The sequence below is a fragment of the Lagopus muta genome, chromosome 7 (assembly GCF_023343835.1).
Source record: "Lagopus muta isolate bLagMut1 chromosome 7, bLagMut1 primary, whole genome shotgun sequence".
Classification (NCBI taxonomy): Eukaryota; Metazoa; Chordata; class Aves; order Galliformes; family Phasianidae; genus Lagopus; species Lagopus muta.
Window position 1 is genome coordinate 40,442,276 of NC_064439.1, and position 27,594 is coordinate 40,469,869.

The following is a 27,594-nucleotide window of genomic DNA, read 5'->3' on the forward strand; positions in this document are numbered from 1 at the left end:
AATTTGAGAGTTTTCTTAGAAATGCCATGTAAACAAAGACTTTGGTTGTTCGTCCCTTTAGCTCTTCAAGCTTTCTCCTTCAGCAGCAGAAGCATTTCACCATCCAGCCTGCAGCTTTTTGTTGCCATTTGACTGTCTCACACGACAAAGGTTGCTTTGTCATACCTATGACAATCTTTGCTGCACAATTTTTACATCTGAACCTACTGACATTTCCCTTTTCCATCATAAAAAATATTAAGACTTCTCCCTTCAGAACCCTCCATGTAAGTGTTTTCCTCTTCCCCACCATTTGACTATAAAGTTGAAACAGGTTTAAATAATCATCAACAGCCAGGCTCCTCTACACCACTGGATTCAGGAGCCCCTTCTTCAGCTGCTGAACACTCTGAAGACCAACATATGGGTAAAAAGAGGCAACAGGGGAGTTTTGATGTTAAACAGGGATTTGCTTGCTTCATGTCTGGAGGCAGGGTTTAAGAACGAGGGAAATAAAAGGTTGTTTGGTTACAGAAGTGGTCTTGTGTTTCTGAAAAAAATTGGATTTGATGTCATCCAGAGTTCAGTTGAGAAAATGTAGCTCTCAGTAAATACGGTTTTGTTTTTCAGTAGCAAAGATTTCTTTGTATGTGGTATTAATGTCTTTTCTACCTTGTTACTGGAGTGCAGCAGCAGTGAAGGCCTGATGTTTCTGGCTCACCTTCACTATTTGATTGCAATGTATTTCTGCTTTTGAGAGACAGTGGGCATGAGGCAATTTTGGTATTGAACAGTTGTCATGTAAACAGCATGTTACCTTTATTTGTCAGTTTGGTTTTTGCTCAAGGGGCAAAGAGGAGCTGAATGAGATTTGGGTCCTCGTCTGGAGGTTCTTGTTGTGTAAAACTGGCATAGGCTACTTCTATTCCAGGGACCCATATTTTTCTTCACCGCAGAGGTATGTAATGCTAAAACTGTGCTTGCACAAAGCGAAGGAATTGTAATTGAGTAATTGTAATTGAGTTTCCTAATTGCACTCAGTGTAACATTTGTATGAGGTGGATGGCCTTGCATGCAGGAAGGCCACCTCATTCATCCAGTTATGATGACCCAGTTGATATAGGCTTTGTTTAGCAGAATATAAGTTTAAGGACCAATATATTAGTCTAGCAAAAGGAGTCAGTGAGTTCTAATTCTAAAACTGCAATTTCAACTTTGCTTCATGTGTGAACAGCCTTGTTTTCTCTTAATTCTGTTTCATAAGAAACACTGGAGTCATAATAGACTATTTATCTTTGCATTTCACCAGGGCAAGGATTTTCCTCAGATTGTCACATACATTGTTTTGGAAGTTGCTCATTATGGCCTATCAAGCAATGGAGACTTGCCAAGTTGGGGAAAAACAGTTAAGGGGCAGCCAAAAGTCTCAGTGATAAAGCTGATGATGGAAAAGTGAGGATGAGGAAGTGTGTGTATGACCACCTAAATGCAGCCATGCATGCCCAGAGGGACACTAGCATATATTAATGAGTTCTTGGAAAAGAATGAATATGTATGCCAATGTACTGCATGTGTATTTATTAACTGTTTAAATGAAAAAAAAACCTGAATTCTGAGAGCCCGCATTTGTTTGTCACATCTTCTGGTACATATCCTGAGGAATAAAGGAATGCTGCTTTCTAACACCACACCAGAGATAGAGGGTATCCTTGGATTTTAGTGTAGACCATGTCATTTCTGAAGATTACTTTATGGACCCTTGTGGCTACCACTGAAAAATAAGCAGATTCTGAAGCTTTGCTCTTCCCTTCTTAGGGCTTCTTGTCTTCCAACTAGTATAAAATAGTGTAGGATTGAAAAAATACCCTAAAGAAATTTGAAGCCTCCTTGCTCTGTCCTTTTGGCCCAGGAAAGGCTCTCCTTAGTTTGGGCTCTTCTGAAGAGGAATGCTTTCCATTGTCAGTGACTTGGATGTGATGGGTCTTGTTTGCTTCTGGCGAGAAGATAATGGAATTTAGGTACAGGATGACAGCAGTCCATTGCATTGGGCAGTCACTTGATGAGCCTTTGATGGACTAGAAATGGGTTAGCTGTGAATTACTTCATGTCTTAGTTTGCTGTTGCTTTATTTCCCCTCTTCCAGTTGAGCCCCTGTAAAGTAAATAGATTGGAGCATTAAAGGTCTGTGAATTGAAATCCCTCTGTACTGGCAAGAGTAATTTTCAGTGCTTGCTCTCTGGGTAAATGAGCCTTTAACCCAGGTGTGTGACACTAGATTCATGACCTCTTTTTTACTTTGTACTGGCTTGCCATATCACTGGGGTTGGAACTTGATGGTCCTTGAGACCCCTTCCAACCCGAGCCATTCTGTGATTCTGTGATCATAAGCTCCCTCGTATGAGCCAACCAGACTGAGGCAGTATTAATTGCGTTGTGAATGTATTTCAATTTTGTTGTGAACTACCCATATTTTCTTCTTCATAAATCACAGTGGATGGGAGGAGTGGAGGGAGGGGAGAGGAGGAGGGATGTAAAATAAAAAGGTGCACAGAAATTAATGTGCTGCGTAATTTCCTCTTTTAGAAAGATAGAGAGAAACACCTGGGTAAGCAGGGTAGCAGACCTCCACGCACAGATGAAATACTGTCCTTTCTAATAGACACGCTGGAATCACGCTGAGGCAGTCACTTATTCAGCACTAAAAGTATATGACCAAATTCATTTTGAGGAGACATGAGGTGGTTTCTTGTGTGTGTGTATTTTTACTGCCTACAGCTCAGTTAGGACCCTTGGTGCTTATCACTTTTTAATGATCTGTTCTTACCCCTGTTCCTTGCTTCTGGCTGTTTGTTCTTTACTACGTAGGTTATTACCCATGGTCACACAGAGACATGAGAATTAATAGAAAATGGAGACTGGAGTTGCTTTCACCTTCCCTTTTCCTGTACAGTTATCTGGGACAGTTTCACACACGGCTTCACGGCTTCTTGGCTTCTGACTGTGTTACTATTGTGCATAAAACTGCAGCCAGGAAGCTAGCAGCTTATTGGAAAAAGTTTTTTAAATTAATAGAGCATCATCTTTTAATGCAGGTATCAAAAGCAATATGTGGGCTATATATTAATTGTAATATTTTATTATGAATTCTGTAGTAGTCATACATGCACATATATTTACAAATATATATTTAGCATAGAGGTCACAAAGAGAGTCTTCATTCAAGAAGCACTCTTAGTCCTTGCTTAATTTACGTGCATATCTTTGTCCCATTGGAACACAGGGCTCTTCAATACATGCTTGTTTTTAATCATTGAGTGTATTCAAGTAAATTGGAGAATAAGAGTTTTATTTTAGTGCATTTTGTCACCTGGATGGTAAAGGAACAGTGGTTGTTTTGTGTAACATTAAGAACATTAAGTCAAAATGGCAGTTGCCTGGTCAGCCTCTGACTTGGGTATTTTCTCCTTGCACATACTTGCTGCATTAATACAGGTGCAGATGGAGTCTTCATAGTTGCAACAGGAGCTTTTTGTGGCTGCAACTCTGATCCCTTTGTGGGGGAAGAAGGGTTGGCTATCTCAGCAAGCTGTTCCCAGCAAATTCCAGGACAGCCTTATGAGCAGTTCATTGTGCCATGGAGATGCTGGAGCTGGGTGAGCCAAAGCTGGAAGGTTCTGCCTGAGACTATGTATATCCCCCATCTCTGACCCTTCTAGACTGAAGATGAGTCTGCCTGCCTATGGCTGATATCTATGTGTATTTGAGTCTTTTATCCAAGGTCACAAGAGCCATCCTATATGAGAATGGCTCTGACAATATGTATGTTTTCACTATGGCTCATCTTGGTGATTCTTGGCAAGTGAGAGGGGTTTGACCTGCTCCTTCCCTTCCAGTGCTTGGGTAACACTGCAGGGCTACTGAAATGACCTGACAGCTTTTGCATGGAATGGCTGTGTCAGCAGCAATGCTAGCAAAAGTCTAGAGGTGGAGAAGCACATCTTGATGCTGCTGGCGGTGCCTTTGATGTCTTGAAATACCGTGTGAAGTAGCTGAAATACTGTGTGAAGTAGCTGCTTTCCTTGACTTCACAAATGTTTGCACGTGGATCGAGAGCTGCACATAAGCAGTGGGGTCAGGTATTCTCAAATGCAGCTGTTTTAAACAGCAGTTGGTTTAATAAGCTTACGTTGCTTTTCTCTGAATGACAGTCAGGTTACCTTTCAATTATTATTTTAAGAGGTTCTCCTTCCCAAATGCTTGACTCAGCATTTGACTCAACAGGCATAGTAGATCTTGCTGGTGGAAAAGAAAGGAACAGAAGTGAGCTGCTGCTGCAAGGGATGTGAAGGAAGAAGGGATCTCCCATCACTGAGGGGGCACCAGTGAGTGGCTGCAGTGCCAGTGCCTTTGTGCTACGGATGTTTCCCTCCCAGAGGAACATCTGCCTCTCCTCAGAAGGTTTTGCCCTCATGTGTCCATTAAGCATCACTTCAGCTATTTATGTGGCTGCTGTAACCTCCACAGAGGTGGGGTGAGAAGGAATGCTGCAGAGGAATGCAGATTGATTTGCTGGTAGGATTTACAGGGCAAAAATTAACCCCTTATTTTTGTTACTATTGAAATAAATGGAATGGTAAGTCTTAAAGACCTCTCAAATCAGGCTTGAATGTTGTCCTCTTGCTACTGTGCCCTTGATAGATAAGCCTAGATTCAGTTGTTCTTCTGTGAATTTTCTGTCTGCCAAGGGCATGAAGAAGTTCTTCCTAGCTATTGAACTGTAAATTGTTGCATATGACACCTGGAGAACTTAATGTGATTTTCTACAAGTAACTGAGTGTATTCATCACTCTTCCCCTGTTGCGTGCAGTGGTTCATATTGAAGCTGAGAAAGATTATTCATATGGCTTTCTTCTCTCCCTCTTGTCAGGAGCAGCAGTAGCCCTCAGAGCAACATTTGAATCTGTAAATGCCTGGCCCACAGCCATGAGCTGTTACTGCCCTTCCGGGCTTCTGATGGTACTGTAATCAGATGAGAGACGAGATAAGAATTGTTCTTTTCCACAGGGAAAAACAGTCTGGGATATTTAATTATTAATAAATAATTTTAGGGGAATGTTTGAACTGGTCAGAAGATTTTCTTCAGTCCTGTGGCCTATGCTGTCAGGTAATGCACTCTTTCTGTTCTGAGTTGTTTCAGATGATTCATGAGATCTCAGGCTCTGTAGTGGATCTTCAAGTTTTAGCAGCTCTGGGATGAGCTGCCAACCCAGAACCCCAAATCCATGTTGTGCACTCCCTTAGCATCAACCCAAATGGTTACACTAGAGGGGGTTACCTATGGGATGTGTCACCTCTCCTACAAGGACAGGCTGGGAGAATTGAGGCTGTCCAGCCTGGAGAAGAGAAGACTGCGGGGAGACCTGAGAGCAGCCTTTCAGTATCTAAAAGAGGACTGTAAGGAAGGAGACGGGCTCTTTAACAAGTCTGCTGTGACAGGACAAGAAGAAATAGTTTCAAACTGAAAGAGAGATTTAGATTGGATATAAGGAAGTAGTTTTTTCACAGTGAGGGTGGTGAGGCACTGGCACAGGTTGTCCAGAGAGGTGATGGGTGCCCTGTCCCTGGAGACATTCAAGGTCAGACTGGACAGGACTCTAAGCACCTGATGGAGCTGTAGATGACCCTGTTCACTGCAGGGGAGTTGGACTAGATAACTTCCAAGGGTCCCTTCCAACTCAACTGGTTCTGTGGTGCTATGATATTCAGTAATACTGTGCTCCTGGTAGCTGTTGATTTTACAATGCAATCATATGAATGGGGTTGGGGTACATGATGGCTGCATTCCTTTAAAATGGGGGTCTGTGCTGTACAGGTGTGCTTGAAGGGAGCATTGGAGATAAAGCAATCTATTTGCAATCTGGGGACTCAAAATGGCAGTAAATATTTTTATTTCCCCTGATTTGATTTTAGCTTCTCCTTTGCCTTGGCTCTGAACTGCCTTCCTGTCATGCTGCTGTGCTATGCACCTCCAGGCATTTGTCAGAGACTGCCTAATTGAAGCACACTCTCCAGCTTGGATCGAAACTGCTATTTTGATCAGGTTTGTAGGCGCTGTTACAGCCTCCCCATGGAGCTCTCTCTGTGAAGTACGATAACTTTGTCATGTGGCTTTTGGTTCTCCATGGTTTTTAGGAGTGGACAAAGTCTCTGAACAGAGCAGAAAGTGGAAGCTCAGAGCACAGGCAGGGGGCAGTGCTGCTGTAATCATGCTTGTGAGCAGAGGTGTTTCTCATCGGTGCTGGAGCAACTGCAGGCCATTCACTAATAAGTGCATAATCTAGAAAAGGCAGTGAAGTGCTTGAAGATCTCTACCCCTGTCCTTCATGTACTTCCGCATGTTTGTTAGCTCTTCTCCCCTATAGATCCATCAAAGTGCATGAGAATTCTGATTTTTAGCCTAAAAGGCAAGTTTTATTTCTCTGTTATTTCTCTTCTTTTCTATACTCAACCCCCTTTCCTAAGACGTTCAAATTCAAGGATGCTTTTCCTTTCAAGAGCTGCTTTTTGTTGTGGCAGTAGCATCTTCGTGTCCTGAACGTCCATGGGGCTTGCTGGTTGTGACTGCCCTGTTTGTTTCAACGGTCAGGAGGAATGGTCTCTCTTCCCTTCCACTCTTCAGAATTCAGGAGTTGTGGTCCAGGCTGACAGGACTTCCAGCTTTAGACTGCCTTGTGGCTGCAGTGGGTCTGATGTCATCATCCTCCTTGTCCCTCTGATCTTTATAGCATGTTTAAACTGTCACCTTTGATTTTGGACACCCTACTAAATCCTGTCCCCATGCACCATATTGATGTCTGTTAAATCCCTCCTGGAGCAGCATCTACACCAGCTCTGGTTTGGATGAGAATGAAACCTTGTCTGTGGAATAGTCTTCCTTTATTTTTTTAATTTATCAGAAAGGAATGCAAGCTGTGCTAGGGGGCCTCTTGTAGATCTGACTGCCTCTTGCACGAGCACGCACAGTTGAATCCAAACCTGTGTGCACTGCACTTCACATGTGTTGTGACACTTGGAGTAATGCAGTGATTGCTGATAACAGTATTTCATTCCACCTACATGTGGGTGTGCCTGTGAAGACACGCTTTTTTTGGTCAAGGTCAAATATCTCATTTTATAATTTTGTTGCTTTTTTTTTTTTTAATGTTTTAATAAATCATGTATTTTTTTTAAAGTTTTGTTGTTTATATGCATTATCTTTATTATATATTTCATATTTGGCCCAAGACGATTCCTCTTCACTCAGTGTGGCCCAGGCAAGCCAAGAGGTTGGATACCCATGCCATGGCTTCTGTCTGTGGAGATGCACGCAACATTGGGATATACCTGAGGGTTTGATGGTTGGTGGGTATTTCTCACACAGCTGCGCCTCATTTGTGTGTCTCGCCCAGATCCCTTTGTAAATTTCAATCTTCCCATCTGTAAAATGGAAAATACGGTTCTTGGGTGATGTTGTGGTGATAAAGGCCTGAATTATAGTCTGAGAGAGGGCAGATGACCTTACCGCTGCCTAAACGATAGTTGTTAACAAGTACTGGGCTGTGGGAAACACCGTGGTGAGGCCCTTCAGTTTCCCTAAGCCATAGCAGCATTATCTATTTCAGGTAGTCATGAACAATATCCAGGAGTGTCACAAACAGTGTTTGACCCATGTCTATCTAAGTGAATGTTGTTTACTTGCCAAGCTACTCTTACAAGCATGAATTATCATTGTCTCATACTCCCAAGCTTATAAAAAGAGGCTATCTTGTTTGAAGCAGTTGAGCAAGGTGGGGTTTGGCCATTGAGTTCCCTTTCAGAAAATCTCACTCTTGCTGTAAAAATATATCATTGTTGGGGTGCTTTCAGTGATTAGCTGAAGTCCTGGGCCTTTTCACATCAGCCTTAACGCTACCCTGCGAGGAATCGAAATGTCATCCTCTGTGTGTGGAGTCCTGATTTTTCTTGGTGTCCAGAAACCCAGTGCTGCCTTTGTCTCCTTGCATATTTATTAACACAAGGACATTTTTTTTGTCAGTTCTTTTCAGGCATGAATTTTTTTGTACTCTCAAACTGAGATGTACTTTTGGCTGAAAAGCACTGCAGGAAGAACAATTTCTTGTAGGGTGTACTTCTAGGCCTATAAATAATAAATGTCGTAACTTGGAGTGACGCAGGCACCCCTGCAACATATACGTGCAAGGCAGAGATTCAGTAGATAACAACTTACCTGTTGTTTGTCAGTCCTAAACCAGGAGGGGTCTATTCAGACATCTTTGCTAGATTAATAAGTTTGGGTTGTGCTGTATAGCTTTGTAGGAGTCCAAAAATGTTAACTGTTTTTCTTTTGTGATGCTGTTTTTGGAGGTTGAAACTTTATGAGGCGCATTAAATATTTATCAAACTCTTAATAGGGTTTGAATGGGCTGTATTGGCTCAGAACTGACTTGCAGTAGGCTGATGGTACTGATTATTTGGGAAGAACTTGGGGCTGCCACGCTTGGTATGTTATAGTGCAGTTGTAAATGACAATTAGTTGTAATTTTGGAGTTGTTAGATTTATTTGCTGTTTTTTCCCCTCTAATGAAATAATGTTCAGTTCATTCACCCAGTGGTATGACAGATTGACTACGAAGCCCTTTCCAGGACTAGGATTTAGCTGTCTGACTAAATGTGATGCAAGAAATTGTACTTGTGAAATCTATGCAAGTACGTCATTGCGAGAGTAGAGGAGGAGCTTACTCATAAATGAAAGACCAGTCTGTAAGTATTGTGTTTCCTTCTCCATTAAAATCAAAGCTTAACTCAAAAAATGAGCCCATTATGGTATTTCTGAGTTATCAGAGGTCCCACCATTAAGGTCTCTAACCAGAAGTGGACTTAGTGAAAAGGTTCCTGTTAGCATCAGTGAAGCTAGGTTATGCAGTAGGGCTTTCAGGAGTTCAGAGGACATAAAATCAAGGTGTTTCTTAGGTGAAGATGACTACAAATCTCACTGAATTCCTCGCTTTTGAAAGCTCAGGTGAAAAAATGTTTGGCTTGTTCCACAGCCGACTGAAGCTTTGCGTTCACAGAGGCCAGAGGGCAATAAGATGGATTAAAAAGAGAAAGGTATCCCTGGGTATCCTTAGTTCTGAGAGGACAGGCTGGCAGCGCTGGAGATCTCTTCTGTTTGCTCTTGTTTTTATATATTTTCCCCAAGCAATCTGTGTCTCTTTTGGGTCCTTTCAGGTAGAGGGTAGGCATAGGCTTGTGCTGTCCTTCAGAGCCCTCCTTGAGGTGGCACAGGTTGGAAAATGGGGTGCTGAAGTAGATGACACCTTGTCCTCTTAATCCTAGTGGCTGTTAATGTTTCCAAGTTGAGCAGAACTGTTTTACTTATTCTGCACAAAAAAATGTAGAGATTTAAAAGTGGCACACCAGAGCAGATGAGAAAATGTCTGTTTTATTTCTGTGATGCCCTAGTTTAGTAGATAGCACAGTTCTGTTTATTCATCATGTTGGCAGGCTCATCTTTGGAGGTCTAGCTTCCTGAAGAATCTTTTGTCGATTTTGCAGAATATTATTTGGGTTTATCCTTTGTTTCTTTAAGCTTATCTTTTCTTGTGCATTTGGCTTTTAAATGGCACTCAGAAACCCGAGGTTATAAATGCTGAGGTATTACAGTATTTCTGAGCATGTGCGATGCTAGATGACACCCACCTTCCTCAGCAGCGATGGTGCAGGGGCTGTTTGAGGCCTGGGGACTCCCTAACATGTAGTAACCCAAGATGCTGATGGATCCTTGCCCCCAGGGTTTTAGGTATATTGCAGTACTTTAAAGGATGAGAGGGAATGTCCTCAAGTTGCACCAGGCGATGTTCAGGTTGGAAATTAGGAAGCATTCTCAGAAAGAGCAGTGATGCAGTGGCACAGGCTGCCATGGAGGTGGTGCAGTCACCGTCCCTGGAGGTGTTGAAGAACCGTGTGGATGTAGCACTGAGGGACGTGCTCAGTGGGCATGGTGGTGATGGGTTGATGGCTGAACTAAGTGATCTTAAGGTGATTACTAGGTGATCTACCTTATTGATTGTATTGTGCTTTATTGCAAACATGATTCAAAAGGTGTTGCTCCTCACCACCCTGTAAGTGCTTCCACCTATCACTTCCAAATTTGGCTGGGCCTTCTTGTCTTGTTGCATGGAAATAGAAGGTTTTTCAGGGTTAAGGTTCCACATTAAGTAGGGAGTTGCTCATGGACAGAGAGATTGGAGACTTGGTCAACAGCAACCAGCTGATGCAGTGTGACTCCGTATTGCACTGGCAACAGATGCTGTAAATCCATTTATCCTCTCTCTCCAACATGCTTTGGGGAGGATAAGAAGCTGGACATGCAAGGTTATCCATGGTGGGTATTTAATGTGAGAGTTTCAGTTGCGTGCCAACCCTTGTAGCTGCTAAGTTCTCGTGGTTGGAATCCTACCTGTCTTATCTAATGGCTTTTTTTTTTTTTTTTTTTTTTTAATGCAGAGCCCTTTAAACTTTGTTTTAGCAGCAAGGATAATTTCTGCCACAAACAAAAACCTAGGAATGCTCTTCTGTTTTGCCTTAAGTAAAACGGTTGCTCTTCATTGAGGCTGTCTGTATAGATATGTGCATGCCTGTGGGTGCTAAAGAACTTTTCCTCTTTTCATCATTGTTACTTCACCTCTTAAGTCTCACTTAAGGGAAAAGAGCCTCCTAGATAATCAGCAAGATGTATTATGAAGCAAGCCTCATATGTTTCATTGTGATGTGTCTGCAAATATGCCCCTGTATGGCAAGGATGTTGCTCCTGATAACAACTATACTTGTGTTCAGGGATATGATTTCCTTTTGGTGGGCAGAACGGGGATGCTTCTGTGGTCCTACATGGGGATCCAGTTGCAAGATAGGAATTGAAATGTTTCGGATCAGTACTGCTTGCTTTGCCACCTCCTGGAACCCGCTCAGTGCCCACAGGTCCCTGCTCTGCTGATAAGGTTGTGTAGGATGCTTTTGTCTTCGTGACCTTCAGCTTGGATGCAGCAAGAAGCTGTCTAAAAAGCTCTGGCTCGTTTTTATGCCTTTGTGTTCAGGAATCACCGTTTCCACTGTAAACGATAACTTCATTTGAAAAACAGGGTTCCCTAGGTGTGTGAAGGAGGGCGCTCACAGCGTTGTTCAATACTGAGCCATTTGCTGACCATCACAGCTAGGAAATCGCTTCCTTAGTGCCAAGGGAATTACTAGAAAGCACGCAGAATGGCTTTGACATCCTCCAGCGAGGGGCAGTTTTTTCCCTTTCTCTGCTATTGTTATGTTCTTTGTTGTAAAGTGTTTGGAGTAGCGGTGGCATTAATAACACCCAAAAGCAGGATGGCTAAAATTAGCATCCCCGGACCGGTTTGCCGTCTGTTTCCCATGCCATGCTCAGCTCTGCCAAAGCAGCACGGCAGTTTGTTTCAGCGTGGCCGCCCTTTGGGCATTTGCAGGAATACTGCAGCAAATCATCCTGCATGCAAGGCTGACCTCTGGGAGGCTAACAAATTGAGGTGAGCCAGCTGGAGCGATAGGACACTGCTGGCAGACAGAGCATGCTCAGACCTGGGGGAGAAAGGTAGCTCGGTCTGCAGATGGTGCACAGTTACTGTGCCGAGAGCTGGGAGATGCAATTTTTTTCCTTCTTTCTTTCTGGTCGTGGGGAAAGAAGAGGACTGGAGAGTGTTCGTTCCCCTGCAAAACATAGCTTTAAGGTGTCTTTTTGTTTCTTCTTTCTCCTGTGAAAAGAGAGGCACTGGAGAGCATTTCATTTATTTAGCAACACCAGGTATGCGTGCATGTGCTGAAACACTGATCTACTAGTGATAGTACTTCCAGGATGAAAAAGGTTGCAGATGCTCTGAATGAATGTGTTTCTTTGCTGGGTGCTGTTGTAACTGTGCTCTGTTTGCTGTGCTGATCACATACGGCTCTGAATTCAGTTCTGTGGGCTCTCTTGGCTGCGGGGTACTTCTGCGGGGCTTCAGTGTGGGTTTCTGACTCTTCCTGTCCCTTCATACACACCAAACCTTTCTTCTGTGGCTGTGCATGCTTGGGAGGGAAGGGGAAGGAGGTCAGCAGTTTCTTTATAATCCTATGTCTTTGTAGTCATTCTTTGTCTGGCTGGAGGTTTGCTTTTATTGTTTTTAAACAAAAAGTCTCATGGGGAAAACATCTCTGATCTGGACAAAATTCTGTGGGTTTTCATAAATTTGTTTCCTACTGGATGGTTACTATATATAATTTGTGTGTGTGTGTGTGTATATATTATATATATGTATATTACTCTTCCCTGAAGACGTGGTACTGTAGGGCTTGTGGTAACCCAGCAGGGTTACTGCTCTTATTGGCCATGCTGTGCTCCCAGCATCTTCGTCCCCTGCTTAGAATTTGTAGCACACAAGAGTGCTCTCAGAACCACACTGAAGGGAAGCAGGGAGAGCTCAGGCTGTAAATGCTGCTAAGTACCAGTGCTAGTCTCCAAATAACACAGGTAGTTTTCCCGTCAGAGAGAGTGGAAAGAAAAGGTAGGGAACATGCAGAGAAATAGCAAGTTGCATCTAAAGCCCAAAGGCATAGTTGGAGTGACTAAAGCTCATCTTGTTTGGTACTTCCAGGATTTCACATCATATTATTTTAAATTCACTTCTGTAGCATTGGGAAATTTTACCCTCAGCCACCCCCACTCAGTCTTTGCTTTAGACAGACCTGAAGGCCCATTGCTCAAGATAAAACTGTTGATCTCTGACACAGTTTTGTTTTCCACAAAGGTATATTGCTTACAGGCGAAAAGCAAGGGACCAGGCAAAAGGAATTTTTTAATTTTTAACTCCTATGCCAATGCTTTTAGTACCATCATAATCTGATAGGTTTTGATAGGATAGTCAAATGTGCAAAGATCAATTGTTAAGCTGCCCCTTCAGTCTAACCATGGTTATTTTGAGAACCTTCAGTTCTCATCTTCAGCTGTGGGACTGTTGGACAAACCTAAAGGCTTGGGGGGCTAACAGAAATACTTCCTTTTTTCTTTCTTTCTTTTTTTTTTTTTTTCTTTTTTGCTGATTTTTCCTATATCTCCTACTCAACCTTGTTTTATCTTCATCAAAAGTACATCTTATGTAGAGGATGTTTCTGGAGGTCAGAGTTTTAATTTGGGGACAGGATTTAGTAGTCATGTCTTTCTGGCTGGAATAGAGATCTGGGAAAAGCAGCTCTTAAAAGCCCGGGAGATATTCTTTATCATTACGTACTTCAAGCCCAGTTCTGTGATTTTCTTACATGTATTGGCTGCTTACTATTGGAATTATTATTCTTTGCATGCTGTTTTTTAGATCAAGACAGCAGTTTCAACAAATATTAAAATTGATGGCTCCTAGTCACCCTGAAAGTCAGTTTGAATCTCTTCCTATTCCAGCCACCACTGATTTGGAATTAAATTAAATTGAACTCTTTTCCATCCATAAGCACAACTGGTAGGTGTGCATTAGCCACCAATATTCTCCTGTTCATACAGAACATATGTGTGCAGTGGGGACCATGGGACAGAGCCTCCTTGGTTGTGGGCTTGTCATAGGAAGGCTTATGGTTCTACTTTATCTTCCTGACTTAAATTGCTAAACCATAAAAGCTGGAGTTAAACCCAATTTTGGTTACTACTGTCTGTAGACAGCAAATGTTTTTGTAAAACAGTTGTGTTTGGTTTTGGTTTGGTTTTATTTTTTTCCAGGTACAGTTCTGTTTTTTTGAATTTAATTTGATAGTATTGAGTTAAAGTATTCTTATTTTTCATGTTCCCTTTTCGTATCAGGCTTCATTAATGCTATTTGTAGCTTTAACTACCACATTTGTTCCCTTCAAGATTCTGCTCTTTTCCTGTTTAAAAAGCCAGCCTTTCTACACTTGGCTGCTTTTTACAAAGAAAATGTTTCAGGATATCAATCATTCAGTGTACCATCCTTTCTTTAATGTGATATGTACTGTGAAAGATATATGTATCTCATTAAACAAATGCAGTGAATAAGATGATAACAGCTTTTTGGGCTGTGGGGATTGACTTGCTGGTGGTTCTGCAGGAAATCTCTGACAGAGCTGAGGATAAAAGCCAGTTCATTCTTGGCTGTCAAATCCCAACTCCCCCTCCTTCCAATCGGGAGAGTTGCCTTCTAGCAACTTCTGCTTTCAGTATGGATGAAGTAGGTATTTAAAACTGTATGTATTACATATACCGCATCCTTTGCTAAGCCTCTTGCCTCACGGATGAGAGAGAGAGCGGAAGACATTTTGCAGGGGGAGTGTGAAATGTCATGTTGGCACTCCTTCCTTTTCCTGTGCTGGTCTTGGAAAGCCAGCCTAGCAAAAGATGGATCTGAGGGAAGAGAGCAGTAATGGAGAGGCTGCCCTCAGTGAGGGGATGTCTGCCTCTGCCGCATCCACTGGGTTGCCACAGGGGACAGGGTCCAGTGCCCATTCACTGCCCACAAGTCTCTGCCCAAACTCTTTCCCTAACCCAAGGCAGGAGCACCCAAATCTGCTCCCAGCTTTTTTCTTGGACACTTGTATCTTTGGAAAATTGAGCACTGTCTTGGCAAGTGCTTGGGTAGTTAGTAAAAAGAGCTTTGTAAGACTTCAGTAAGACACAGGCAGAACCTGTCGTTCGGTCGTGTCCTGCAGGGCTTGGAGGTCCCTCCATAGACCTGCTGTTGACCCTTGTCCTCTGTAATCAGGCTGTTATTTGTTGCTTTGGGGTCTTAGTGCTGAATATTTGTGGCATTTGGGGTTTTTGGTATGTTAGATTTTGTAGCTTTTCTCCCAGCTGCTCACCTAAATAGTAATTATAGAAATGAGCAAGAGGTTTAAAACATTGTCCATCACTTCAACATCTTTAAAGTAGCGATTCATCCTGCCCTAGCTTCATAATTAAAAAATAACAGCACAACTCTCCTCTTAAGTGAATCCAAACATTCTTTTATGCCAACTGCATATTAGTAGAAACTCCTCTCTCCAATTCCACCCACTCTGCTCTCCTCTACGTGTTAATAAGAGAGGAACAGCTTCTCCATCCATACTTTCTGTTGCTTTCGCACCTCCTGGAGATGGTTAGCACATCAGATGACCAGCAGTTAAAAGGCAGAATCATAGAATCACAGATTCATTAAGAGTGGATAAGAGCTCTAAGATCACTAAGTTCAGCTACCAGCCCACCCCCACCATGCCCACTGACCATGTCCCTCAGTGCCACATCCACATGGTTCTTCAACACCTCCAGGGACGGTGACTGCACCACCTCCCTGGGCAGCCTGTGCCTCACAGCTTTGTTGCTCTTCTATGGACACACGTCAGGGCCTCGATGCCCTTCTTGCAGTGAGGAGCTCAAATCTGAACACAGCATCCAAGGTGCAGCCTCACCATGGCTGTGTACCGAGGGATGATTACCTCCCAGATCCTGCTGGCTGCATTTCTGATATGAGCCGTGATGCTGTTGGCCTTCTTTGCTGCCTGAGCACAGTGCTGGCTCAAGTGCAGCTGCCTGTGCTTTAGCACTCCCAGATCCTTTTCATCCATGCAGTTTTCCAGCCTCTCTCCCCACGCCTGTAGTGTTGCATGGTGTTGCTGTGACCAACATGCAGACCTGACAGCTGGTCTTGTTAAAGCTCATACAGTTGGCCTCAACCCATTGATCCAACCTGACTAGATCACTCTGTAGGGCCTTCCTGCCTCCAGGCAGGCCAGCACTTCTGAGCACCCCTGAGAATACCACAGACACGATACAAGTGTCACAGGGTCCTCACTGAACCCACCAGATGCATGCTCTAGAATTTTTACCTGCTCACCAGTGCTCAGTGCTACGGGAGCAGTAACTTGGCAAGGAGGATGATGCTGAGAATGGGGTGAGCTTTTCCAGCGCAGGGTTAGTATGTGGGCAGCTGGAGGTGTGACCAGTGCAGGTGCTGACACATATACAGAAAGAAATGGAGCATGGAGGCCTTTGAGTTCAGGGAAAGCAGTAGTGCGTCTGGCCAGCCGCTTGCTGCCCACTTTCAGTTCTCAGAATGTTCTCCAGTGACACTGTGGGAGGTGAGTTACAGCTCTAGACACGTGTTGTGGGGAGGGTTAGTAATAAAAGTAGCTTTTATAGTGAAGCAGCTACATTTACATGGAAGACTAACTGCTTTCCCCTGTTTTCAGAGTTGCATGCTGCCTACTGGGTAGGTTCCCCATGCCTGAACAATTGCTGTTGGTAGCACTTAACTGATGAATTTCAGCCTCAAGGGACATGGAGAGTAATTGCTTTGCCTCCCTGATGCAGCCCCTCCTAGGTGTGCAGGAGCAAGCAGGTGGCACGGTGTGCTGCTGCTCATGTTCTGTTGCTCCCTGAGGGACCAGAGGTTTTATTCTCCATGGCGTACACTGCAAGCATCAAATAAAAAGTAGTGGATGATAAAATGTGAGAAAACAGGCGAAGATTCAAGACTGTTCCCTGAGTACCTGTGAAATTCTTTTCAGTTCTGCCTATGACAGCCCATTGCTGTCCATTTTCCGTTGTTCACTTCCATCAAAAGCAGCTCTCAGCTAAGCAGCATGAACCAGGATTTACAAATCAGCTGCTAGAAGCAAGAATAAAGATGAATTCCTTCAGCATTGCTAGCTTGTAATATTCATTCCTGACACTTAGTCAGATAAAGCACATACACTTGTTTTAGCTAAGATGCAAGGAAGTGAGAGAGCTGCATCCAGGAAAGAGATGGAGGAGGGCTAACAGGTGTTTTTTATTAAAAAGCTGGGTAGCTCATTTGTAGCCATTTAGCAGGTATTGCCTTAGTGGAGTCTGAAATGAAAATTGCTAACCTCTGAACATCAGCCGCATCCGTCGGGCTGCATCTCTGCCTCTTATGCCCTTCCCTTGGGGCTGGAGGGGAGAGAACAAATCAGGCAGGGTGAAACATTAGAATAGGCTGTATGGCTCAATGGATTTGTAATGGTTGCTGGAGCTCTCCACCCCCGAGATGCCCATGAAATGCAGGTGCTGTCAGTGATGTGTTGTGACTGTTGGTTTCTAATGCCTCTGAAACACCCTCCAACACACACTCCCTGCCAGACTGGAATAATAAAAGGGCCGTGTGGTGTTCTCCTCTGCCAAGTTCTTGCAACTCTTGTCTCCTCAAAGCTGTTCGGACTTGGTCCTTTCTTTGGTAATGCTGCGGAAGCCATTGAAAGCAGCACACTCAGTAGCTGAGATGTGTAGTGGAGATGTCATGTGGATAGTTGGGTGATATCGGAATGTCATTCAGCTATAGTGAAGAAGAAAAATGAAGCTTTAGAAATCTCACTAAACCACTAAAATAATGTAAGAGCTGTTCCCATCAAACACCTAAGAAGGGCAGGATGGTTCTTTTCCTGAGAATTGATTTGATTGCGTTAGTTGGGCCTGAAAGCACACCATGTGATGCACTGCTGTCCTCAGTAGGTTTCCATTCAAGGCTGGCCATGGAACAGCCTTAGCTGATAGCTGCAGAGCCATCAGGAGCATCAGTCATCCCCTGTTCTGGAGATAAGTATGAGAGATGATGTGACAGCCGTTGTTCATCTGTGCTGGATATCTGTGGCATGTGGGACAAGACCAGATTTAAATTGCTGCCAAGGAAATTAAGGTGGAAAGTTAGGACAGAGTTTATGGTAATCCTTCATGCCATTAGTGCTACAGGCTGGCTGAAAAGCTGAACGAGTATTAAGAAGAAGAGTGTCTTTTGGGAGTGGTATAGGGAGATGATCATTCAGTGTCCTTTCTGCCTTCCTTTTTCATGGCTGAAGTCAAAATAGCACCTTTTTAATTTGCTGTTTGCTTTTAGGGAGTTGCTAAACGAGCCAGTTTTTCAGACTACTTGCCAAAGGAGGTGGGCTTCATTTCTATTTCCTTTGAGTCATTGAAGCTGCTCCAAAATGAATTTGTTGCTAAGGTCCCCAGAGACTACCTCTAGGATCTGCATGACTTACTAGCTTAGCAAGCTAGCACTTGCTTCCAAGGCATTATTCAGTCTCTCAGGTATTTTCAGTTCTTAGTTAAGACAGGGATCCTGCAAGCTGTAGGGATCCCACAGGCTATGGGGATTCTTTTTAACCTTATTGAATTCCGTGAATGGTTCTCCATTCATTTCCAAGCTGCATGAATCAGATTGTAAGATCAAGCATTTAAGCTGCAGTATCTCTTTTCAAAAGAACTCCCTTGGCAGTAGAGAAGTGTTTGCGTATGTCCTAAATGTGCCTTGCTGTCTTCCTCCACTCTGGCATACAAGAAAAGTGTCTCTGCATTAAAATGCTAAGAGACCATTGCTTGGGATGTTGTAGCGTGTGCTTGAGCTATGGCTTTTTTTCCCTCTCTACAAACTCACATCAAAGGGAGTTTAAATTGCACTCTTTAAAAACTGCAATTAGAAACAGACTAATCAGGTATATAGCAATGAAAAATTTATCTTCCTATAGTTCCTCATGAGTCATGACCACTATTATCTACAGGCTGACTAGCAGTGAACCTTGATGCATAATGAAGATCGGAGCCCATAAATACTGTAGGTGAATCAATATCTCAATTGAAGTTCACAGTTGAAAATATAATCAATGCTCTGATATAAGCCAGTAGCATTTCTGCTTAGAAAGAAAACAGTGGCTTCCTGTTTTCTTAAGGAAAAGAAATAGGGAGACCACATAGCAGCACAGAGGAGACTCTTGGGCTGGAATGGGAAGACACTGGGAAGTGCTGGAAACATTTATAATGTGTTACTCACCTTTGTGTAAGGATCAGCCGTGCTGGTGCAAGTCAGACATTCTCAGTCAGTGAAGGTTTGATTATGTCAATAAAACATCAGTTCCTTGTTTAAAGAGTGCAGCCCTCTTCTCTCCTATGCCATTGCTTTGCTTCTTCTGAAAATGTTGGCAGCTACCAGCCTGTGGTCCTGGATTATAGCCAAAGAAATGGCAGACTTGATAGTCTACCACAGGGCAGCTGGTACAGCAGCATATCGTGGGATCATAGAATCATTAAGACTGGAAAAGATCTCTTAACATCACCTATTCTAACTGTCCACCTACCACCAATACTGCCTACTGAACCACATCCTTAAGTACCACGTCTCTGCCCCTTTCCTTAAACACCTCCGTGGTGACTGCACCACCTCCATCAGCAGTACGTTCCAGTGCCTCACCACTCTTTCTGAGAAGAAATGTTTTCTAATACCCAACCTGAACCTCCCCGGATGCAACTTGAGGCCATTCCTTCCCATCCTATTGGTTACCAGGGAGAAGAGACCGATCCCCACCTCACAGCCTCCTTTCAGGCAGCTGCAGAGAGCGATCAGATCTCCTCTGAGCCTCCTCTTCTTCAGACTGAGCAATCCCAGCTCCCTCAGCTGCTCCCCATAGAACTTGTGCTCCAGACCCCTCACAGCTTAATTGCCCTTAATTACCCTTCTTTGGTCCTCCTCCACCCCCAGTAACAGAGCATTATGTTCACCAGTTCACGCTTCATATCGGAACGGAATGTATCAAAATCAATTTGTGGCAGCACTCCTTGTTGTGTTATTATCTCTTATTAATTACATTTAAGGTGAGGGACAGAGTGGCCATAGTCTGTCAGAGTGGCCAATAACTGTGACGCTGCCTTTCCTCTTGCTGTTGGACTGGTCTGCAAAAAACAGAGTAAGCCAAAGTCCCAGGGAAAGTAACCTTTTCTCTAACAAAGCTTCATAGAGCTCATCCTTAACCTTTTTGGTTTTTTTTATTTTTTTGTTTTCTTCACAAGGGTAGAAATGGAAATGAGAGAAGAAAGTTTCTTTCTTTTGTGTGTTTTTTTCCATTTTCAAGTACTGCTTTGGCACACTTTCTCCCTTTCCCCTTGAAAAAGAAAAAATGCTGAAAAATCCCTACACTCTTGAATAGTCCATGAAATATGAGTTATGGTAAGTCCGTAAACTTGATGTTTAAATGTTTTTTTTCTTATTTTATTTTCCACAGGTCTTTGCCTTCACCATGTCAAGGAGTGTTAATGATGTTCTCGCCTTCTGTTGCATTCCCCACCTGTCATTTTGCTAGGATCTAACTACAGAATGAACATAGCAGCTGTGTTTAATGCCCTGCTCGTGTCTGTCCTCGCTACGGTGCTGTGGAAATACATCAAACTACGAGAGCATGCCTTCATGGTCGAAGAGGAGCTGGTCCTCATGCGCCAGTCCCAGGAGCTCTCTCAGGTTCAGATTGACTACCATGCAGCTCTCCAGACCCTGCTGGAGGATGGCACTAGGATGGTGTGCACTGGCAGGATGCACACCGACCGCATCTGCCGCTTTGAGTCCCTTTGCTACTCAACCGAGGCTGAGGAGTTCATCTATTTCCACAGCAACTCCTCGGTCATGCTGCCCAACCTGGGCTCCCGTAGGTTCCAGCCAGCTCTGCTCGACCTTTCCTCTGTGGAAGATCACAACACCCAGTACTTCAACTTTGTGGAGCTGCCCGCTGCTGCGCTGAAGTTTATGCCAAAGCCAGTCTTCGTGCCTGACGTGGCACTGATTGCTAACAGGTTCAACCCGGATAACTTGATGCACGTCTTTCACGACGACCTCCTTCCCATCTATTACACCATGCAGCAGTTCACTGATTTAGATCCGGAGACACGGCTCTTCTTCATGGAAGGGTGGAGTGAAGGTGTTCATTTTGACCTCTACAAGTTATTGAGTAACAAGCAACCGCTCCTCAGGGAGCAGCTGAAAACCCTGGGCAGGCTCCTATGCTTTACCAAATCCTACGTGGGACTGTCCAAAATCACCACCTGGTACCAGTATGGATTTGTCCAGCCACAAGGGCCGAAGGCTAACATCTTGGTTTCTGGTAACGAGATCAGGCAGTTCACCAAATTCATGATGGAGAAGCTGAACGTCAGCTTGGAAGAAAGCACCAGTGAGGAATACATCGTCGTGTTCAGTCGAACAATCAACAGACTTATCCTAAATGAGGCAGAACTAATCCTGGCCCTCGCCCAGGAGTTTCAGATGAAAACCATTACGGTCTCTCTGGAGGAGCATTCATTTTCTGACATCGTCCGGCTGATCAGCAATGCGTCCATGCTGGTCAGCATGCATGGGGCCCAATTAGTGATGTCTCTCTTCCTGCCAAGAGGTGCCACGGTGGTGGAGCTCTTTCCTTATGCCATCAACCCTGAACATTATACCCCTTACAAAACCCTGGCAACGCTTCCTGGCATGGACCTGCAGTACATTGCCTGGCAGAACACTGCCAGGGAAGACACCATTACCTACCCGGATAGACCTTGGGATCAGGGTGGGATTGCACATCTCGACAAAGCTGAGCAAGAGCGCATCATTAAGAGCACAGAGGTGCCGCGGCATCTGTGCTGCCGCAACCCTGAGTGGCTGTTCCGTGCCTACCAGGACACGAAGGTGGACATCCCTTCCCTCATCCATGTCATCAGGCAGACTGTGAAGTCTAAGCCCGGGACTAAGAAGAAGTGGTCTGGTAGCCTCTACCCTGGCAAAGTGAGGGATGCCAGGTGTCAGGCCTCTGTCCAGGGCACGAGTGAAGCTAGGCTTTCTGTGTCCTGGCAGGTACCCTGGAACCTTAAGTACCTGAAGGTCAGAGAAGTGAAATATGAAGTGTGGATACAAGAGCAAGGGGAAAACACCTACATGCCTTATATATTGTCCCATCAGAATCACACCTTCTCAGAAAACATTAAGCCCTTCACAATATACCTGGTGTGGATACGCTGCATCTTCAACAAAAATCTCTTGGGACCTTTTGCAGATGTGCTCTTGTGTAGTACATAACCTGTGCACTACCTGTACAGCTCTGCCCTCTATGCCATCTGTGGTTTAAAACTGACGGTCTTGTAGTTGTAGAGGGCTGAAGAGGACTAGACTGTACCAGTGCCTCAGTGTCCATCTGACTGCACTCTGTGTGTGTGTGTTCTTTAGGTGGTATTTATTTCCAGTGAGTGTTAGAAAAAAAAAATAAAGAAAACAACTCTCTGTTCTTCAGAGAACTTGCAGAGGTTACATTACATGAATACATCTAATTGAAAACAGAATGGAATTGAATTGTGTGTACCTTAGTCGTGATTTAAATTTGTTTCTATTGTGTGGTGAGTATCTAAGCACAGCATTACTCCGCAGTTAATTCCGTGGGTAGGTGAGCAGTTCTCATCAGCTTTTTCATTGTAAGTTATTTTTTTTTTCAATAACTAAGTTTGAGTTCAGGATTTGGTATGAGAGCTTTCATTAAACTGCTGTAAACCTCAATGGCATTTTTGCTTTGTACTGTGTGTCAAAATGCATGTTGTGATAGATCTGTCTGTTGCTGTGATGAAATGTGTATAAGGTAGCTTTTTATTTTGTTTTATTTTGACTGAAGGAGACAACAATGACGGTGCTGTGTTTAAAATCGCTGCACATGCCTTATGCACTGTCCCATCAGAGTAGCACGTTGCTTCCGACACAAAAGGCTGGAGCAGCAGGTGGGAGGTTGGAATGGGTAAAAGAACTTACTGTGTTTTAGTGTTGGTTTTCATTTTGTGTGTTGTATGCATTTCTTTGGGAAGGAAAAGGGGTGTTTTGGAAAGGCAGTGGGGAAAGAGGTCTGCATGAAAATCCTCTCAAAGAAAATCCTTGTTTGTTTTCTGATCAGCGTCATCTGTTGAGATCAGCAGCTAATCAGTGCACGCTTTGTTAAGTGACAGGCAGGACCCATGGGGAGGCTTTCTGGGCACAGATTTAGCTGATGGGAAGGAAAGGAAGCAGAGTCAGGCAGTGGCAGTTACATGGGTGCTGTTGCATTAGGCTGAATGAAAAATAAAAGGAAGCTCCGAGCTGGAGCTGTGAGTCCTTGAGGGAGAGAGGAAGAAAGGGACAGAAGTGTGAACGGATTTTGTTGATCGATGTTAGCACGCTCCATAGCTTATAACCAACATTAAAGCAACAGGAAAACTGCTCTCCTCTCTCTCTCTCTCTCTCTGCTCCCTGCTGTCCTGCCAAGGTCTGGATGGATGTCTGAGCAGTAGGATAAATGGCTTGCTTTCCGAGTGATGGACTGGTAGGTGAGCATTTCAAGGCAGGATTATAATATGAGTTTCAGTGAGAGGAGGAGAAAAACATTGGTACAAAAATCAGACAAGAAAAAGGAGGGTTGAAAAATGAGTGAAACACCACAGTACAACATTGGACCTTCAGGCTACTGCTCCTTCTGTGAATTCATTTTCATTATGTCTCGTTTCATTTTCAAACAGTTTTTGTATGACATAAAGGGAAAAAAAAATCCCAAATTCTGTCAAAGTCTGTGTTTGCTTCACCACTGTAGTCTTGCCCACTATTATTTGTTGCCCTGATATCTTAAAGTGGTGCCTGAATCCTCTGGCTGTTGTTTTCTTGAACAACATGGTTTTCTTGCTGAAGTGAAGTGAGTATCTGTGCTGTGTCCTAAAGTCTTCATTTGCCTGCATGTCACGTAGCACATACATCAGAACTCAGATGAGGGAAACTTCATAAAGAGGAGACAGATGTGAGATGGGGCTGCTTGGGAAAGCCATCCTGTGGCTTCCAGCACCTCACTGGCTGCTGCTCCTGCTCACAGCAGGGCTTTTTTGCAGCCTCACAGCCCCACAACCTTTTAAGTTGAATGTGGCCCCATGGCCACGGGCTGTTCTCTGCTGGCTGTTGCAAGGGTGGTAGTGTCGATGCCCTACAAAGTCAGTGCTCAGTAAGCCTTCATAGGCTGAAATGTAGTCACAGTTCATTTTGCATTAGTTTTCAGAAGTGATTTCCTTTGGGTACATGAGCTGCCTGTGGTCTTAATAGCCACCTTTTGTCATGGGCGGGCTCTTGGTCTGTGTGCTGCTCTTCTGCCCATCTTTCTGAGTGCCTTTTTTAGCTGTTCTTTGCCCACAGTCAGTAGGCCATCCTGTTTCATTTAAAATTAGTTTCACACAATTGCCAGTTTTCTAATGTTTGCAGATTGCTTGCAGCACATTAATCATTTTCTTCCCTTATCCTAATGGTTCTAATCAACAAAGCTGGCTACAGAGCCATAGTGTCATGTATGTGGGTTTCCATACACCGTTATCTTGAGCCTGAAAAAGTTTCTTGCATTCAGAGTCTTCTTTTTTTCCAGAAGATAATCAAATATGCTTGCCGAAAGTGTGCATTCAAGCTGTCTTCCTTGTCAGTGCCGTGAATACTGTATGAGATGGAAACAAAGGATTTTTCCATTTCGAATTCTGAGGGAGCTGAACACAGAAATTAAGAAGATAATGTTACTATTTGCCTCCAACACCTGCTCAGTATGTGAATGTCTGTACCAGAGCCTTGATGACTTACCCTGAATATCTGCTTTCCTGCAGGAAGCAACGTTGGGAGAGCACGGCCCAGCCTGTAGCTGTCCTCAATCAGGCATGGTAATATTATGCTGATTTATGCTACCTCAAGACCTGCACTGGAGTGCTAGCATCTTACCATGATGAATTTTCTTTCTCTTTAATAACCTTGCCATCTGCAGGTCTTTTCCATTTTTTTCCCCATCCTCCCCTGTCCCACAGGCTGTTTGCTTCTCTTGCTTCTCACACAGCCTCCAGGCTTCCCATTTCAAGAAGACCTGGTGGGACTTTGTCAGTGCCACTTCACTGATCAAAAGGAATGCCAGCCTGGCATTGCTTAAATTTTTTTTAAAAATGCAGGGTTTTTTTGTACACAGTAGCTGGGGATGCATCTCTCACACATGCAGGAAGTCAGGGCTAAGAGCTGGGTTGTACTATTTCCAAAAGAGTTTATTAATCAAGCAAGCTCAAGGGCCTCCTTTTGACAAGTTGTTCTGTGCAAGAGACTCACACTTTCCACCCCCACATCATTTGTTTATGCTCCCGGAGCAAATACAGTAATCTCTGTGGTGCTGTCTGGCCCCACTGTCCAGGAAAAAGAGAAATGGCTGGGATTAAATCCAAAATCCTCCTGGGGCAGGGCAAGATGCTAATAACAAGCTGGGCTGAAGCTCACTGCTGCCCGGCCTGCTTACAGAGACGGATGGTCCAAGAGGATTTCCTCTGGCTGCCATTTCCTATCTCATTTTAATTAGCCAAAGCACAAGGAGCAGCCAGCTGCTGCAGGAGTACTCTTGGCTGGCAGGACTGAGGAGGAGGAAGAACCAAATGGAGAGTTCACCGGGTCACAGGTGTGCAGCACTGGAGCAGCAGCTGCAGGTTGTATGGGGTATGGTCCTATGGGACAGGACTTCAGAAGCATGGAAGAAACAGGAAAGTTCATGCTAGTGTTATTCTTGGTTGCCTATAGAGCTAAACTTACAGACATCCTCAAAGTGTCCAGGAAAAGAAATATTTCCAAAGAGGTTCAGCTCCACGCTGCCCTGGGTGTGTTGGGAAGACTGAACATATAGATGATGCTTATCTTAGTGGATATCCCTTTGCTTGGCAGTGGAAGAGCAGTTACCATGGAAGTGTAGCCTGAAGAGAGCAGGGAGCAGGCTAGAGTAGTGCAAACTGAGGACTGAAAACCCATTGAGTCACACTGTCTGCAGGGAAACCTGTATGAACAAATAGTGGGGAGATCAGGTAGGCTGCATTTGATATGGTCACCTGCAGGAGCTCATGTCAGAATATTTAAGAGCACCTGTATGTCAGTTTCTCAGGAAATAATAATAAATAAACACTAGTTTTTCTTTTATTTTAGTTATGTATATTATTATCTATATTGAGATAGGCACATGGCAGGACACAGGTCTATCAGCATCATCTGCATGTCTTTCCAAGCCTTGCAGGGAGCTATCAGCCTCAAAGACGTCCTCCATGTGATGAGGAATTTAGAGCTTGCTCCCTCTGCTGTGAGCAGCACAGACACAGATCACTGTCTCCTCACAGATCCATGCTGTCTATCTGGGAGAGGCAGTCGGGTCGAGCAACGCTTTCCTCTCAGTGTCACTTGCATCCTCCCAGGCAGTAAACCTCATCCAGGAAAGCTTGTACCTACCATAGATTATTTTGGGCTAGCTTCCACTTAGCAAAATTACTGCTTTATATTATTGTTGTTGTTATTATCTTTTGGCCCTCTGAGAGTCTCCTACTTTTGGCTTTTCTTGATGCATTTTTCTAGGTGGGTTATCGTGTGCAAGTTTCACACCTCAGGGTAGGAAGAGGTGGTAGGAACACTTTCTGCCTTCACTAGGAAAGGTGCAAAACTACTGCATGTATTGCTGTGTGCCCTGGCAGCCCAAAGGGCCAACTGTACCCAGGGCGGTGCGTCAGGCCCACACTGCCAGGGGGCAGGGGGGAAAGTTTGTCCCGCTGTGCTCTGCACTGCATGGCCTCATCTCCAGCACTGGGTGCAGCTTTGGGCACCACAATAAAAGGACATAGAATGATTAGAGAGTGCCCAAAGGAGGCCTGTGAAGATGGGGAAGGGTCTATAAGGCAAGATACAAGGAGCGGCTGAGATCTCTTGGTTGGCTCAGGACAGGCAGAGGAGGCGGACGGGAGACCTCATGGTGGCCTGCAGCTCCTCATAGGGAACAGAGGGGCAGGCAGGATTTGTGTTGAATGAAAGGGTGACTTCAGCATCTCTGCTTTATTGCTGTGTCTCATCTGCCAAGCTATATAAATAGCAGACTTATTTCTACAATATTTTTGGTGGATAAGAGCACTTAATTCTTTCCCAACGGACTTGGGGTAGAAACACTCTTGGAATGGCTTTCAGTGTGATGACTGACAGTCCATCTGTGCTGTGGGTGGCAGGAGAAGCATCACCATCTGCGTGTGTGCAAAGCACATCTCAATCTTTATGTAAGGTAAGTCACCTCCTCCACTGCGTGTCCCCTAATGGGCCAGCAGCACAGAGCTGTGCATGGCTCGGCAAGTGCGTGCACAGGGCGAGAGCCTGGCCCTGCTCACTGCCTCTCAGACCATCCCTCCAGAACATGCTGACTGCTGAAATAGTGTTGGTGCATTCAAACGAATAAACCGACAGCCTCCTGTTTTCTCCAAATAACTTGGCAACAATCATCACCTTTAAGTGTTGCTCAGTCCCGACATTTGAAAGTGTGCCGCCTTTAAAATTTAATTGAGTTACCCTTTGTTATTTCCTTTGTTTTGCTTATTGAACGGCTCAATCAAATTGTTGGCTTTTCCTCCTGGGCCAGCCATTTCTGTGCATGCATAGTGCAGCACCTACAAGTGAACCCACTGCATGTATCACCCTGTCGGGCCCAGAGACTCCCCTGTCATTTGCTCCCAGCAACAGTGGCCACCTCCTACATCTCCTTGGCTGCAGGTAAAGGGTGGGCTGAGATGAGGCAGCCTGCAGGCTTCCACAGTCCTTCAAGGTGAGCCGAGATATTTGCTGGGGATTGCAGCAATCCCATCACCAGCAAAAGCATCATTTTCCCGTTGTGAACATTTCTGTTGGCATGACATTTCCAAGATCATCCACATCCTACTGATCCTTATATCTGCTGTCCCCATCTCTATCCCTTACAGGTGCAACT

The 27,594-nt window shown here is 44.3% G+C and overlaps 1 protein-coding gene across 4 annotated transcripts in view; it reads left to right on the plus strand.

Moving 5' to 3' along the window:
* The window catches only part of POMGNT2 (protein O-linked mannose N-acetylglucosaminyltransferase 2 (beta 1,4-)), an 89,310-nt gene extending 63,566 nt beyond the window's left edge, over window positions 1–25,744 (plus strand). For 2 of the 4 annotated variants that reach the window (XM_048951888.1, XM_048951885.1), the window contains one exon: window positions 20,059–25,744. In XM_048951888.1, coding sequence (XP_048807845.1) covers window positions 20,151–21,884 — 1,734 coding nt within the window. In that variant the 5' untranslated portion in view covers window positions 20,059–20,150 and the 3' untranslated portion in view covers window positions 21,885–25,744. Of the gene's footprint in view, window positions 1–5,949; window positions 6,080–11,660; window positions 11,843–20,058 lie in introns of those variants that run through there. The other 2 variants (XM_048951886.1, XM_048951889.1) reach the window with 2 other exon arrangements.
* Window positions 25,745–27,594: the final 1,850 nt, after the last annotated feature.